The sequence below is a fragment of the Geotrypetes seraphini genome, chromosome 2 (assembly GCF_902459505.1).
Source record: "Geotrypetes seraphini chromosome 2, aGeoSer1.1, whole genome shotgun sequence".
Taxonomy (NCBI): domain Eukaryota; kingdom Metazoa; phylum Chordata; class Amphibia; order Gymnophiona; family Dermophiidae; genus Geotrypetes; species Geotrypetes seraphini.
The window spans coordinates 290,873,983-290,890,960 of NC_047085.1; the positions used below are offsets into that span (position 1 = coordinate 290,873,983).

General features: G+C 42.2%; 1 protein-coding gene across 3 annotated transcripts in view; it reads left to right on the forward strand.

Annotated features, from left to right (window-relative positions):
- The window catches only part of MARCHF6 (membrane associated ring-CH-type finger 6), a 590,605-nt gene that overhangs the window by 266,106 nt on the left and 307,521 nt on the right, over positions 1 to 16,978 (forward strand). For 2 of the 3 annotated variants that reach the window (XM_033929822.1, XM_033929821.1), the window contains 2 exons: positions 6,310 to 6,361; positions 9,201 to 9,259. The exons of the other annotated variant lie outside the window; for it this stretch is intronic. In XM_033929822.1, the coding sequence (XP_033785713.1) occupies positions 6,310 to 6,361; positions 9,201 to 9,259 (111 nt within the window). The remainder of the gene's footprint in view (positions 1 to 6,309; positions 6,362 to 9,200; positions 9,260 to 16,978) is intronic. 3 annotated transcript variants of the gene reach the window in all.

Consider the following 16,978-nt stretch of genomic DNA (forward strand, 5'->3'; position numbering starts at 1 on the left):
TGCCAAACATTTGTGCGCCAACGCACACTGAGACCCGACAATTCTTTTATTTTTGATGGTTATGAAGTAACCCTGATTTTTGAGGGGGGGCATTACACTTAAAACATTCTGTTGCTATTTGTTTTTTCTCCCCCCTCAAAAAACAGGGTTACTTATAATCCTCAAAAATAAAAAATTGTCGGGTCTCAGTGTGTGCTAGTGTGCAAATGTCCGCTGTTATCACTGGATTCCTCACTATCGCTATTAACTAAAAAAAACCTCTCTAACCTCTTGGATATGGGCCCCCACATTGCAGATTGATTTGTGTGCTTCTGGCGGCTTTTCATCAGGCTGGGAAATCACCATCCTCCAGTCAGGCGGGTAAGATCGGCAATGCGGCCCCTCCCCCATCCCCCCATCGACGAAAAGTAAAAAAAAGTTAATAAAAAATTTGCTCGCCTTCAGCGGGCCCCAGGCATGTGCCTACTGATACTAACAAGACTGACTCGGGAAACGGTGTTCTCTATCTCAAAGAACTCATGGACCTTATGGGGAGAGAAGTGGAAGACGGCTGGCCTCGCATACCCAACGCTCTCCTCCGGGGCAACCAACACTGGAGGCACTGGCAACTTCCCCAGAAAGTGATTCGGGGAGAATACAAAGAGATCCTGCACAGCGCTCCAACGCCAAGATAAAAAATATAGTTGCGGGAGCGACGCATTCCTCCAATCAAAATCTGCTCCTCATTGCTGCTGCTCTTCCTATTGGCTGAACTGATCGCAGCTTCCACTGCTTCCCGCCCCCAGCTGTGCCAGCCGCTTGACGAGGATCAACCAGCTGAAGCCTTACAGATCCTGAAGCAGGGAACTTGTTTGTGTTGCAGTTATAAAGGCAATGTGGGAGAGACGCCCTGAGGGAAGGGGACATAGTTGACACAGAACTTTTTTCCCCCCCCCCAAATGTTGCTTACTCAGAATGTTACTCACTGGAGGAAAACAGCCGAGCGGTCACCTAAATTAGCCGGGAGAGGTAACAGTGGGACAGATTGAAAGGGATATAAGAGGGAGGAATGTTGGACATAGCGGTGGAAGAAATGGATGGAGAGATGTGGCATGGTGCTGGGGAGGGGTGGTAGCAGGAGAAATGTTGGGTATAGGCCTGGTGGGCAGGGGTGAAAGATGCTGCACATGATCCGGGGGATGAGAGAGGGAGAAATGTTGGATGTGGCAGTAGAGGGGGTGGGAGAGTTGCACCCGGAATTCCTCTCTCTCCCCACTCCCTTTGCAGTGAGGAAGAGAATGAGAGACAGAGATGGTGGACTGTGAGAGAGAGGGAGACTTGTTGCACATGGGGGTGGAGGAGAGAGGAAGAAATGCTGTTCAGGAGTAGAGAAGGGAAAAAGAAGGAGATTGATCCAGGACAGAATGGAGTGAGGATGCTGTGCAGTGGGAGAAAGGGAAGAGAGAGAGAAATGCTGGACCACGATAGGAGGGAACCAATGGACAGCAACAGAAGAATTTGCAGAAGACAGGAAAGCAGAAAAAAGAGAAACTGGGATCAGCTTGATGGAAAAAATAAATCTCCAGATACAAAGGTAAAAAAGGAATTTATTGACTGAAATATGTTAGCTTTGGGAAATGTATATAGCAGATGTCTTTGTATTATGTTCAAAAGAAAAGGAAATGTATTTATGTTTTTATTCCTCCTGTGGCTGGTGGGGATCCCCAAGTACCGCCAGCTGAGGACCACCTCTAAAGAAGGCCAGAACTCCTCTCCATCAAGCACAGCAGTCGCTCGCAGCATCCCTGAGCCATTGAAGTGCCAGCATCTATGACTCAGGGATACCATTGCTGCCTCCCAAGCTTGGCAGTAGGGACCCCCGGCCATCTTCAGAGGAAATCCTCAACTGACATACCTTGGAGGTCTTCATCAGCTGGAGTATTTATATTTTATATTTACATTAGAGGCTCTGGCAGAGACCCTTTTACAAAGTACATATTCGTCCCAATTAATATTTCCAAATTAATAAAGTGTCTTTGCTTATTTGTAAATGGGTCGCTACCGGAGCCTTTAATTCAGTAGCATAATTAAATGAAATAACTACTTCTAAAGTTTATAGGGATGGGCAGGGACGGATTTGATTCCTTGTGTGGATGGGTTTGATTTACAGTGGGGACAGGCGGGAACGGATTTGATTTTTAGTGGGAATGGGTGGGGATGGGTTTGATTCCCAGCGGGGACGGGTTTGATTTCAAGCGGGGACAGGCAGGGATGGGCTTGAATTCTGTCCCCGTGTAACTGTCTGTTCTGGAGTCCCTGCAGATTTTGACTACACTCTCATGAGACTTCCACATCAACTTCTTCCATCTCCATGGTAATGTCTACCTTTTGAGAATTCCCGCTGTCTCAATTTCCATGCAGCTCTTTAGTCATCACTCACCCAGGCACACTGAGGTCAGAAGTCAAGAATGACCACAGGGACAAATTTTTCTCCATCCCCGTGGGAACTCATTTTCCTGTCCTGTCCCCACGAGTTCTTTTCCTGCCCCTGCCCCTGCCCCATTCCTGCAAGCTCCATCCTCATCTGCACAAGCCTCAAACACTTTAAAATTCATAAGTGTTTGAGGCCTGTGTGGTTAAGGCAGAGTTTACAGGAATGGGACAGCGACAGTGACAAAACTCATGGGGACGGGGAAATTGAGTTCTTGCAGGGACAAATTTGTCCCTGTATCATTCTCTAGTCAGAAGTAGGAGAGTTTAATTGTAGAGAAATGCTATATTGTATAACGAAGGAGAGATGTAAGCAAAAACAGTCGAATTGAGTGTGGGAGAGTGTGGCGCAGTGGTTAAAACTACAGCCTCAAACCCACACTGCTCCTTATGACACTGGGCAAGTCACTTAATCTCCCATTGCCCCATGTACATTAGATAGATTGTAAGCCCACCGGGACAGACAGGGGAAAAATGCTTGAGTACCTGAATAAATGCATGTAAACCGTTCTCAGCTCCCCTGGGAGAACGGTATAGAAAACTGAATAAATAAATAAATGAATAAATAAATTATAGTCTTATAACTTCTGGAATACTTATTAATGGAAAATAAGACTTAACCAATGAATAGCAATACAGTTGACTCCACCTGAGTGCACATCGGTTAAGCTTATGCTTCAGTTAACCACCACGGTCCCATTTTTTTTACATTAAAGTCAATGGACCTAAACCCCGGATAATTGCACTTCTGATAAGCACTAAATCCACATATGTGCACAGATGTTATAGGTCCAACCGCCATTCGCTCACGTCACGCACACTCCGGTTAAATGCAATCACACGTTCTCATGAGGATGAGCCACATGTTTCAGAACTGCACCCTAGGCCTGGCTAGGTGTTTGAACTTTCTGAACTATACCATGGTATCACATGGACAAAAATCATTGTCTTTGGCTGAACTTGTCCACCATACTGGATAAAAATCATTGTCTTTGGCTGAAAGTGACAATGTATTAAAGAGACTTGACCAAAGGTCTCTATTGCAAAACATTACAGCGTTCATCCTAATCAGATTTCTCGGATTTACAAAAAAAATAAAAAAGACAAGCGATATTGAAAGACTGGCAAAACAACAACAATACTACCAGAAAACGGAAAAGAATTGGGAAGGCTGGAGACATTGAACAGGCGTTGCTGCGATGGTTTGTGGAAGCTAGGAGTCAACAACTGCCAATCAGTGGGCCTCTGCTGTTGGAGAAAGCAGCACAGTTATTTCAAAAACTGGGTGTAGAAGACTTCAAAGCGACAAATGGATGGTTAGAGAGGTGGAAAGTTTGTAATAACATAAAATTTAAGAAGCAGCATGGCGATAAACAAGACGTGGATGAGTTTGATGCTGAAAGATGGGTCATGGAAGTGTTGCCATCAGTCATTGGTGGATATGAACCATGTGACGTGTTCAACGCCGATGAGACGGGCCTCTACTGGCGTGCCATCCTGGACGGGACATTGACTTTTAAACACAGCGAAGCTATTCTCTTCAAAGTGCCAAAGGAACGATTGACATTGCTGTTCAGTAGTGAAAAGCTCGAGCCACTAGTGATTAGGAAGAATCGAAATCCTCAGTGCTTCAAAAAAATTAAACGCCTGCCTGTTGAATATGAAAGCAACAAAAACGCATGGATGACAGTGACATTGTGGATTGAATAGTTACAGAAGCTTGACAATCTGATGATAAGGCATAGGAGGCACATTGTAATGCTGTGTGATAACTGTGCAGCACACAGCAATGATGTAAGACTAACCAACATCAAACTCGTGTTTCTGCTGCCAAACACGACCTCTTTGATCCAGCCGATGGCCCAAGGGATAATCGCAAACTTCAAATATCATTACAGGTCACTCGTCCTACGATATGTGATGGCAGTGATTGATGCAAGCACGGAATCCAACCCCAGAGCTGGCGAGAAAAATGACAGTGCTCGACTCTCTTCATTATGGTACGGGAGGCATGGAGTCGAGTTTCATCAACGATTTCAAATTGCTATCGACAGGCGAGCTTCTTTCACGCATCTGATGAGTCAACTGAAGCAGACATTTTGTCCATTTAACTCCCAGTTGGACTCTCGTCACAAGAGTTTGAGCTGTATGTCGTCGTTGACAATGATCTTCCCACATCATCTGACAGCACTAATTCTGATATCTGTATAGTCATAAAGGACACTGCAGACAACCAAGAGTCTGATGATGACAGAGATACTGCTGCTGTTATCATGACTAATGAACTACCTGCAGAGATTGTTTCCTTCTCGAACGCACTGAAATCCCTGCACACGCTGCATTGTTACCTAGAGATAAATGGCTGTCACGACTATTGACAGTTTTACTTCATCAGTAGTCGGATACACAGCCTGAATCATGTAATCTGCGTGCAGAAAACAATGACTGATTATTTTATTAAAATGTAGACTGTTTAGACGGTTGACAACTACTGTACTGTAGTGTGTTTTTGCTTTAAAAAACATTTTATTGCATTTGACCGAACAGTTCGGTGTGTTTTTGGTTGAATAAAAGTTATATTGCATTTGACTACAGCGTACTGTAATTTTTCATGACTAACAAGTGGTACTCCTATTAAGTGCACACTCCGTTTAAGCGCATGTGGTGATCCGGTCCGAAGGGCGTGCACTTAAGCGGAGTTGATTGTACCATATATATTTTGCCAATGAAAAAGCATTTCCATTTATTTCAAAGTAGCATATAGGCAGCAAACAAATCGACAAATGTTGCATAATATTGACTGGGTCTGATTGGTTAATGTAGCTGTTGGTGCACAAAAGACATCTTGCCAACTGCATGAACCAGACTATTCCAGTATGAAGATAATTGTTGGTAGTCAGGAATGTTGTTGGAAAGGGAAAATTCAGTAATTTTTCATGGTATTTCCTGTTTCTGAGAATATTTTGATATAATGGATTGTTACAAGTAAATTGCATTGTCGCAATGCTGTATAATTCAAGGAAAGTAATTCTTATTTATCAAATATAATGATGTGTATTTGTAATATATGTAAATCCTAGTACGACTTTAAATAGTAAAATTCTAATACAGTAAATGTTATATTAAATTGTTCTGCTACTCAATGGCCACAGATTTGGACTTGGAGGATGAGATGTACAGCATCAGCATCTATCAGACAAACTTGTTTTTTTCTGTTACATAGAGTTTTTTGGTCCCCAGTTCGTTTGCAGAAGTTAGACAGTTCAAAGTCTAATAGATGCTGGCATTGTCATCTTGAAGTAAAGACACTGGATCATTTGTTGTTCTATTGTCCTTTGATACTCATCTTTTGGAAATCAATATGGGGACAAATTAAATGTTATATTAAACTGTTGTATTTAGATTTATTTTATTTTATTATTTTTTTAAAATCTTTATTCATTTTCAAATCAAACAATAAGTGCACAAAAATATATCATAAAAGTAATTTCCATATAGCACTATAGTATCTAACACATAAATCTAATAGTGTAAAATCCCCATCCACCCACCCTTCATCACATTCTCAACTAAAATGGAATATACTATATTATACAACATATTATAACATATTGTAATAAATTACATCCCAAATTCACCCTCTCCCTTGAGTTACTTACTTGAGTTAGTTACTTTACCTTATAATGAAATGTGTGTATTTAGATTTATTAATATTTGAGAGTAAAATTGTTAGGTTAAACCAGCTTAAGTTGAATGATGATAGAAGTCTAATCTGTCTGTCCTTAGAGAGTGCTAGGTTTTGTCTTCATTATATATTTATTTGCATTTTTTTCCCTCCAGGAACATGTCTTCTGGGTTGTCTCTCTGAATACTCTTTTTATACTTGTCTTTGGTAGGTTCTGCTATTAAAATTCATATTAGCTTGCATTTCTGTGGATTAATTTTTAGAACATATTTTGCTCAGATAAGTCCATGACTGCACAATGTTATGAGCAAAATTTATCATAAAAGAAAGCTCCAAGTCTTGAAAAATACTAATGCTGCTGGTTTTTTAAAAATACTGTCAAATTCTTTAGCATTTTTGTCCATCTTCTAGTCGTTTCTGTTCAGCCTCTTATTTGATTAACTGTTATCTGCAATAAATTAGCTAAATACTCCATTGGTGTCCTTTATGGATACAGAGTGCTATTCCTTTACAACAGCAGCTCCCAATCCTGTCCTGGAGGACTACCAGCCAGTTAGGTTTTCAGGATAGCCCTAATGAATATACATGGGGCAGATTTGCTTGCCTGTCACTTCCATTATATGCAGAAGACAAGGGAGACGTCCTTTCAACCAATAAACAAAGTATTTCATAATATGATCCCAACAAGGATCCTAGTTTCGGCATATGAACAACACCTTCCTCAGGGGACACTGGTGCTTGACTTCCGTGATAGTGCTTGGCGATGCAGGTAAACAGGCGTAAAATCTGTGAGCAAAGAAAAAAGTTCAACGTGTAGTAAAAAAGTTGTAAAAATGCTGGGAGCGAGATTTGGGGCACGAATTCATGAGAGAGATTTGCATATAACGGAAGTCGTCGGGCAACCAAAAGAATACCTTGCCTTGGGATACAGATAAAACAACAGAAGTCAAGGGAGACATCCTTTCAACCAAAAACCAAAGTCTTTATTTGAAAATATGGTCCCAACAAGGATCCTAGTTTTGGCTATCCTGAAAAACTAACTTGGCTGGTGGTCCTCCAGAACAGGAATGAGAACCACTGCTTTAAGAGCTACTCACAATATATTTTTTTTGGTGGTTCATAAGGTTCTGCTCTTGAGAACAAAGCATTGCTGTGCTCTATCTCCTGGCTGAGGCCAAGATTCTCAAAAACCTGCATTAAAAAGTGACGGTCTGCTAACACAGCCGTTTTGATACCGAATCTAAAAACATGAGACATTATTAAAAATCATGCATGTAAATAAGATCAGTGGACAGCAGCGAAGATTTCCTACATTTGCATGTGCCCATCGCTGATGGGCACACACACAGAAAAAACGCTGTATCCCCCCTCCAAAAAAAACAACCCACACTCTGTCCCACTGGCAGCAGGAGAGACTTTATCAATCGCACATAAAACATGCCTTTCTCTCCAAAAACACTAGTATAATTCAGGTAAATCTTGTAATTTGTTTTTTATGTAAAATTTAATCAAGACCCACAGCCAGAAACACACATACAAGTGCTCAAGAAGAAACATTGGCTTTTAACAAGCGCACATAAAACATGCCTGTCTCACCCCAAAACTCAAAAGAAGTGTGATTTTACTACCCTCCACTTTAAAATATATTAGATACCCTTTTTTTTTTCATTAGCTACAGTCAAAACAAGTGCTGGCACTGTAACGGTACCCCCAGACCAGTCACTGTTTTTTGTCACCCAAAGCCGACGCCGCTCTTCAAAACTGCATTGACGATTTTAAGAATCTACCGGAAGGCTCATTTCAATGTTAGAGAGCACATTTGTATGCCATTTTTGGAGACTGCTATAAACCTCGCTAAAGACAGAGATAATCCGTTTTGATAATCCGCCGCTAATATGCGTGCAGACTAAACCACCGGAAAACAGTTTAGCGACGGCATTAAAAGTTTTGAGAATCTTGCCCTGAGTGCTTTGTGATCAGTGTGCTGAACATTAGTCAGTTGGAGCAATATATGAAGTATTGAATTGTCTATTTAGCCTTGTTAAAACTAAATGAATGAATACATGTTTTAGGTAGTGCATATGTATATTTACTATTATGAAAGTTATGTGAATACAAAATGGAAACTTGACAGGACATTTTGAAAACTTGTAATTTTTAATAAAATTAAGCTTAGCCTTGGGCAAGTTACTTAACTTTCAATTGGCCCAAATACAAAACTTAGATTGTAGGCCCACTAAGATAATGAAAATAGCTCCTGTACCTCTATGTAATATATAAACTGCTTTGGTTCTACCATAGAAGGCTGTTTAGCGTGAATCTCATAAAGAAAAACATAAGCAAAGGTCTTAGACATCTCTATTTTCTGATTCCCCCCAACCCCCGGGTCATTTTTTTTTTAACTGATGGGAGGGAAGTACCCTTGTAGAGGAGAAACAAAAGCCCAATCTTCAAATACATGTACACTTCTCCCTCCGTATCCACGGGGGTTAGATGCAGAGCCGGACTGCAAAGTGTGAAAAACCGCAAATAACTTTTCGGCTGGCTCTGACCCATCCCCTCCTCATTCTGGACCTTCCCTGCCTCCCTCCTGGCATCCCAGACCTTATCTGGTGGCCTAGTGGGCTTTCTGGGCAGGAGCGATCTTATTATGCTCCTGCCCCGTGCAGATCACTCATAGCAAATGGCTGCCGTGAGTTTCCGTAGTTTCTCAAAACAATGACGGGAACTCACGGCAGCCATTTTCTAGATAGTACTGAGGGGCAGTAAGGGGATGGAACAAAAGCAGAGCTGAAAATAGATTAATGGTGATAGTCAGTTTGATAACTGGATAACTATCTGAATGAAATTAGGATAGCAAAAAATCTGTCCTAATTTTTATCAATTTATATATATAGCTCAATATCATTGCACTCCAAATAGTAGCACTAGACATCCAGAAGTTAAGTAATGTTTTATGATGCAAAAGTGCAATACATACGATAGAAATATTTAACAGCTTATTTTTCAAACTCTTATCGTGGATTTGTGAATTTTTTCCCCATAGCATTTTGTCCTTATCACATTGGCCACTTCACTGTTGTTGGACTTGGTTTTGAGAACTATGTGAGTATGATCTGTTCTCAGCTTTTATTTCAAAATTACATTTTGTTCTTAAATTGTGTTTAATGCTCAGGTAAAGACCATCCTGATCTATCCATCTATCCTTTATGGTACAAAGCTCCACAGTGCTGAGAAAAGTTTTTTTGAGCCCCCTAGAATGGTCTGTTTAGCAAACTATAATTTAAACATAGGTAAATTTAATCTAAACCCTAATGAGAGTGAGAGGGAGGAAACCCCATTAGATAAGACCCCATTCTGTTATGTTCCTTCCGGATGGCATACGCTAGGGGGGGCTCATAATAATAATAAAAAAGTCCAGAAACCAGCCTAAGTCAGTACATGGACGATCAAAAAGACAGGTCATCCAAGTACCGACAATCAAAACTGGTTTTAGACGTATCTAAAATCAGCTTGGGCCTTTTCACTGCCACTGTACGCCTAGAGTGAAAAGGGACGTTTTTGGAGGAGTGGATAGGGCTGGATATAAGTTCCGAATCAGCCCCCTGAGCGGATCGCAGCTGCTATGATCAGCTCAGTGGCCCTGGCAACACGACCCCCTGCACCTGTAACCATCGTTTCAAGAGAGATGCGTAATCTCTCCTGCTGCCATCAGCTGTGACCCTACCATGACACATCACATCAGGAGAGATGCCCAATCTCTGCTGCCGCCACCCCCCCCCCCAAACCCCCACGTGATTGTGCTCTTCACTGGCAGGAGGGATGCCCAATCCCTCCTGCCAGACCCCCCCCCTACTGAACTCCCTGTGCGATCGCGCTCCACCGATAGGAGGGAGGCTTGGTTTTTTTTTCCCCTTAAGGTGACCCTAGAGAAAGGTTTAGCAGTGGTCTCCTTTACAGTTTAGGTTACAGGCCTTTCATGTTTTACAGTGTGCAGAGGTGCTAGTTCACTTTCTGATCATCCAGCTGTGTCCAGGTTTCTGAGAGGGGCACTTTCGTTTTCCCTTTGTGGAATTTTAGTATCGTTGTGAAGGGCCTTGGAGAGGCCCTATTCGAACTACTGAAGGATGCTTCTCTTCTGTATCGGACAGTCAAGATTGTCTGTCTGGTCACCATTGTCTCGACAAGGCGTTTTTCAGTGCTTTAGACTCTTTGTGCAGGGTGTCCTTTATCCGTATTCTGGATGCGGGAGTTTTCTCTATACAGTACCTTCTTTCCTTTCTGCCAAAGATGGTTCTGCTTTCCATGTCGGCCAGGAAATTTGTCTGTATTTCTTACTGCAGGCTCGGAGCGAAAGGATCAGATTTTGTGCAGGTTGGTTGTCAAGAGAGTCTTGCTCCACTGTTTGGAGAGGTCTAATGATTCCCAGCTGTCTGATCACCTGTTTCTCCTGACTGCTGCTGCCACTCTGGGGTTGGCTGGTGGTCAAGATTTCGATCACTTGATGGCTGCCGATTTTGCTTCATGCCCACTCATCTGGAAATGTGGCTGCATTGTGGGTGGTGTCTCGTAGGATTCAACCTGATGAACTTTGCGGGGTGACTACTGGGTCCTCTCTTCATACTTTTACCCGGTTTTACCGAGTAGATGTGGCGGCTCATTCTCCTGCCACTTTTGGAACCTTGGTGTTGAAGGCATGCTCTTCTGTCCCCCCCTAGATGTTACTATTGCTTTGGTACCTCACCTAGTGTATGGAATCCGGAAGAAACATAACAGAATTTAAGATTAGGTTTATACCGATAATCTTCTTTCTGTTAGTCCTTGTAGGATTCCATACGACCCACCCTCTCTCTGTACACTCAGTTGTTTGGAATAACCTGCTTCTTTCTGCCTTGATGATTCTCCTTACAGGCCTGAATGCTTTCCAGCCAGTTGACAGATCCTGTGGAGCATTTTCTGTGAGTATATACATTACCAAAAGCCTCTCTTGGGGTGCTCGTTGCATTCAGCAGGTTAGTTCTACATTGTTCCTCGATGTTTTTCTGAGTTGGCTTTGTGCCTGTTTATCGCTTATTAATATTTTGTATAGCAAATCAGTTCAAGAATTACTTATGTTGCTGGGGATCCTCCCCTGTAACTCCTTGTTATGGATTTGTTCAGGTATGTTGCTTGGTTTTGGGACTTAACTGGATATGTTTGCTAGTTTTCAGGCTAAAGGGATGGAGCATGTACTCAGAAAGGTTTGTGGATTTCTGCAACTGCCGGATTGCGGGTTGGGATTGAACACCTAGCATATGGAATCCTACAAGGACTAACAGAAAGAAGATTATTGAAGGTATAAACCTAATCTTTCATTAGATAAATCAAAGGATGTATTTCTTGTATTCAACCTGAATATAAGATCTCTTAGAGAGAGGAAAAGATAATTGTTACAAGTTAAAAAGTGATAAATTGCCAGGACTGGATGGTATACAGGCCAGGATACTAAAAGAACTCAAACGTCTGTAACCTGTCGCTAAAATTGTCTGTAGTACCTGAAGATTGGAGGGTGGCCAATGTTACACTGATTTTTGAAAAGGGCTCCTGGGAAGATCCGGGAAATTACAGACCGGTAAGCCTCATTTCAGTGCCGGGCAAAATAAAATTATGGAACACGTAGACAAACATGATTTAATGAGACAGAGTCAGCATGGGTTCAGCCAAGGGAGATCTTGTCTCACCAATTTGCTTGACTTCCTTGAAGGTGTGAATAAACATGTGGATAAAAGTGAGCTGGTTGATACAGTGTATCTAGATTTTCAGAAAGCTTTTGATAAAGTTCCTCTCAAGAGGCTTCTGAGAAAATTAAAGTGTCATGGGATAGGTGGCAAAGTTTAGTTGTTAATTAGGAATTGGTTATCGGATAGAAAACAGAGGGTAGAGTTAAATGGTCATTTTTCTCAATGGAGGAGAGTAAACAGTGGAGTGCCGTAGGGGTCTATACTGGGACCACTGCTATTTAACTTATTTATAAACTAGGTTTTTAGCCCGTTACATTAACGGGTGCTAAAATAGATGTATAGACTTAGGCTTTTCTTCGACACAGGAGCGGCTCGTGGGAGGAGCCGTCGTGGCATCTTTTGAGTTGAAAATAAACTTTGGGCTGTAGGGCATTATTTCCAGACTGCGCAAGGTGGAAAGCAGGCAGGCCACTGGCACAGCTAGGCGCGCATGCGCACTCCTACCTGCAAGAGACCTACAGCTCACGGAAAACAGGAGCACGCTGGTAAGAGTGCACATGAACGGCTTAGGGTTTTATTATATTAGATGATCTGGAAATTGGAACGACGAGCGAGATGATTAAATTTGCAGATAACACTAAATTGTTCAAAGTTATTAAAACGCATGCAGATTGTGAAAGATTGCAGGCGGAACTTAGGAAATTGGAAGACTGGGCGTCCAAATGGCAGATGACATTTAATGTGGACAAATGCAAAGTGATGCACATTGGGAAGAATAACCTGAATCACAGTTACTGGATGCTAAGGTCCACCTTGGGGATTAGCACCCAAGAAAAGGATCTGGGTGTCATTTTAAACTATACATAAAAACATAAACATAAGAACATAAGAGTTGCCTCCGCTGAGGCAGACCATAGGTCCATCTTGCCCAGCGGTCCGCACCCGCGGCGGCCCATCAGGCCTATTGCCTGAAACAGTGGTCCCTGACTAATTTTATAACTTACCTCTACCTCTATTCTTATCTGTACCGTTCTATCCCTTTGTCCTCCAAGTACCTATCCAAAGCTTCTTTGAAGCCTTGTAGCGTGTTCCTGCTTACTACATCCTCCGGCAGCGCATTCCATGTATCCACCACCCTCTGTGTGAAGAAGAACTTCCTGGTATTTGATCTAAACCTCTCACCTTTCAATTTCTCTGTGTGCCCCCTTGTACTTGTGGTTCCCCTTAGTTTAAAAAGTCTGTCCCTGTCTATTTTTTCTATACCCTTCATGATCTTGAAGGTTTCTATCATGTCTCCTCTAAGTCTCCGCTTTTCCAGGGAGAAAAGCCCCAACTTTTTCAGTCTGTCAGTATATGAGAGGTCCTCCATGCCCTTTATTAGTTTAGTTGCTCTTCTCTGAACTTTCTCAAGTACTGCCATGTCTTTCTTGAGGTGCGGCGACCAGTACTGAACACAGTACTCCAGGTGCGGTCGCACCATTGCACGATACAGTGGCAGGATGACTTCCTTTGTCCTGGTCGTGATACCCTTTTTAATGATACCCAACATTTTGTTTGCTTTCCTTGAGGCTGAGGCGCACTGCGCCGACGCCTTCAGTTTTGTGTCCACCATCACTCCCAGGTCTCTTTCAAGGTTGCTCACCCCTAGCGGTGAACCCCCCATTTTGTAAGTGAACATCGGGTTCTTTTTCCCTATATGCATGACCTTGCATTTCCCTATGTTGAAGCTCATTTGCCACTTTTTGGCCCATTTTTCCAATGTTGTCAGATCCTTTTGGAGATCTTCGCAGTCCTCCACGTTATTTACCTTGCTATATAGCTTGGTGTCATCTGCAAATTTAATAACCTCACATTTCGTTCCTGCCTCCAGGTCGTTGCTAAATATATTGAACAGGAGCGGTCCCAGTACCGACCCCTGCGGAACTCCGCTTGTGACCACTTGCCAGTCTGAGTAATGACCCTTTACTCCAACCCTCTGTTTCCTGTCCGCCAGCCAGTTTTTGATCCATCGGTGGACCTCCCCTTGTACTCCGTGGTTCCATAGCTTCCTTAGCAGTCTTTCGTGTGGCACCTTGTCAAAGGCTTTTTGGAAGTCAAGGTAAAGATGTCTATGGATTCCCCTTTATCCACCTGGCTTGTTACCCCCTCAAAGAAGTATAATAAGTTTGTGAGGCATGACCTGCCCTTGCAGAAGCCATGCTGGCTCGACTTTAGCTGCCCATTTTTCTCGATGTGTTCCCAGATGCTGTCTTTAATCAGCGCTTCCATCATCTTACCCAGGACCGAGGTCAAGCTCACTGGCCTGTAGTTTCCCGGGTCTCCCCTTGAGCCTTTTTTGAAGATAGGCGTGACATTTGCTATTTTCCAGTCCCCCGGAATCTCTAAGGATAGGTTGCATATTTGTCGGAGTGTCTCAACTATTTCATTTCTTAGTTCCTTGAGTACCCTTGGGTGAAAGCCGTCCGGGCCTGGTGATTTGTCGCTCCTTAGCCTGTCTATCTGCCTGAGGACATCCTCCTTGCTCACCTCTAGTTAGACCAGATTTTCATCCTGCTCTCCTTTTACGATCTCCTCGGGTTCCAGAATGTTGGTTGTGTCCTCCCTCGTGAAAACTGACGTGAAGAACTCATTTAACCTGTCAGCTATCTGTTTTTCCTCTTTTACCGCTCCTTTTCTGTCCCCATCATCCAATGGTCCCACTTCCTCCCTCGCTGGTTGCTTACCCTTAACATACCTGAAGAACAATTTGAAGTTTGTTGTTTCCCCCGCCAGTCTCTCTTCGTATTCTCTTTTTTTTTGCTTTCCTAACCACCCACTGTGTGGTGGCGGCCAAAAAAAAGCAAACAGAATGCTGGGAATTATTTATAAAGGGAAGGTTAACAAGACTAAGAATATTATAATGCCCCTGTATCGCTCCATGGTGTGACCTCATCTGGAGTATTGCATTCAATTCTGGTCTCTTTATCTCAAGAAAGATACAGTGGCAATAGAAATGATTCAAAGGAGATGGAATTCCTTTCGTATGAGGAAAGAATAAAATGGTTAAGGCTCTTCAGCTTGGAAAAGAGACGGCTGAGGGGAGATGATTGAAGTCTACAAAATCCTGAGTGGAGTAGAACGGGTACAAGTGGATTGATTTTTCACTCTGTCAAAAATTACAATGACTAGGGGACACTTGATGAAGTTACAGGAAAATATTTTTAAAACCAATAGGAGAAATTTTTTTTTTCACTCAGACTAGTTAAGCTCTGGAACATGTTGCCAGAGGATTTGATAAGAGCAGATAGCGTAGCTGGTTTTAAGAAAGGTTTGGAAACGTTCCTGGAGGAAAAGTCCATAGTCTGTTATTGAGAAGGCCATGGTGAAAGCCACTGCTTGCTCTATACCAGTAGCATGGAATATTGCTACTCCTTGGGGTTTGGCCAGGTACTAATGACCTGGATTGGCCACTGTGAGATTGGGTTACTGGGCTTGATGGACCATTGGTCTGACCCAGTAAGGCTATTCTTATGGTCTTACGTTCTTATTTGTTACGGTGGATGGACAGACTGGATGGGCCAGTTGGCAATTATCTGTTGTCATGTTTCTAACAGTTTGAATGAGGGTCTGTCTTTGTTATGAGTGAATAATTTTGTTTTTGACTCATCTGTCCAGAGAATGTTATTCCAGAAGTCTTATGAGTCATTCAGATGCTTTTTTTGTGGGCAGAAATGTTATTTGGAGAGCAGCAGTTTCTTGAAAGCTCTCCAGTCATGACCCCATTCCCATTCAGATTTTTTCCCCTTATAAGTTGACTTTGTCCTGACTGACAGACATAATGGTAGTGTTGCATTAGGACCTGAATGGCTAGAATGTTTGACTTAGCTAAAACCACAGACTTTCCAAAGTTAGACTTCATTCTGATCTTTAAACCTGGTGGTAGTGTCATGGAGTGGGGTTGCTTTGCTGGATCAGAACCTGAATGGCTTGCCATCATTGATGGAACCTGAATTCTTTTCTTTATATTGTAAAAATCTAGAAAAGAACGTCAGTAGGGGTAGGTCATATAGTAGCCAAATAAAAGTTCTGGCATAAACCATATTGAAATGCTATGGCAAGACATAAAGTAACAGCTTCATACAAGGAAGCTCTCAAGTGTCGGATTTGGAAAAGTGGGCTGAAATACTTCAAGGCCAATTTGATAAGACTGTCATACAATTATAGGAAAAGTTAGCTGAAGTTATTGCTGCTTAAGGAAGTGACCAGTTTAATGAATGGTTCAAGTGCTGTTTCCTATGAAGATATTTACTAGGGATCTGTATAGGCCAAATATTTTTGACAAAACTAATAGACCAGCTGTGGATGAGTTAGCGAAATTTTTTAATTACAAAATCTTGCCAATAAGGGCTACATTTGGTACTGTAAAATATGACGATTTATTTTTTGAAGAAGATAAGTCAGAGAATAAATATCCCGGTAGATAGATCTTGGTGTACTTTTACAAATGTAACAGATGATCAGATTCAGAAACTGTTTTAAATTGGGACAATGTATTTGTGCTATTGACCCTTTTCCTTCTTGTATTTTAGGAGTATCTCCCCTCAAGCAATTTCTTGGTTAACATCATTGTTAAGTCACTTATTAGGCAATGCTTACTTCTCAAGCAGTATGGCACACACTTCTCCCTCCGTATTCATGGTTTCAGCAATCACGATTTTGATTATTTGCGATTTTTAGCATGCTGACTCCTCCCCCCCCCCAATTACATCATGCATGAGCACAGCAGTGTACGGCGTGTTTTTCCAAGCACTTCATTCAGAGAAAATCACTGCTTACCAGCTTTCACAGAGCACCAGGTTTCAAGGCTTTTTTTTAGCATTTTGAATTCTGCCCCCTCACCTCCCATTTAACTCCCCAACTACCTCCACAGGTTGCATGTAGAGTTCTAGGAATAATATTGGACTCTTCTTTATCATTTCAATGTCAGGTTAATCACCTTTCAAAGAAATGTTTTTTCAGCTTATGAATGTTAAGGAAAGTTAGACATCTGTTTCACCAGCAACATTTTGCGGTACTGGTGCAAGCTATTATCCTAGCACAGGGATCTCAAAGGCCCTCCTTGAGG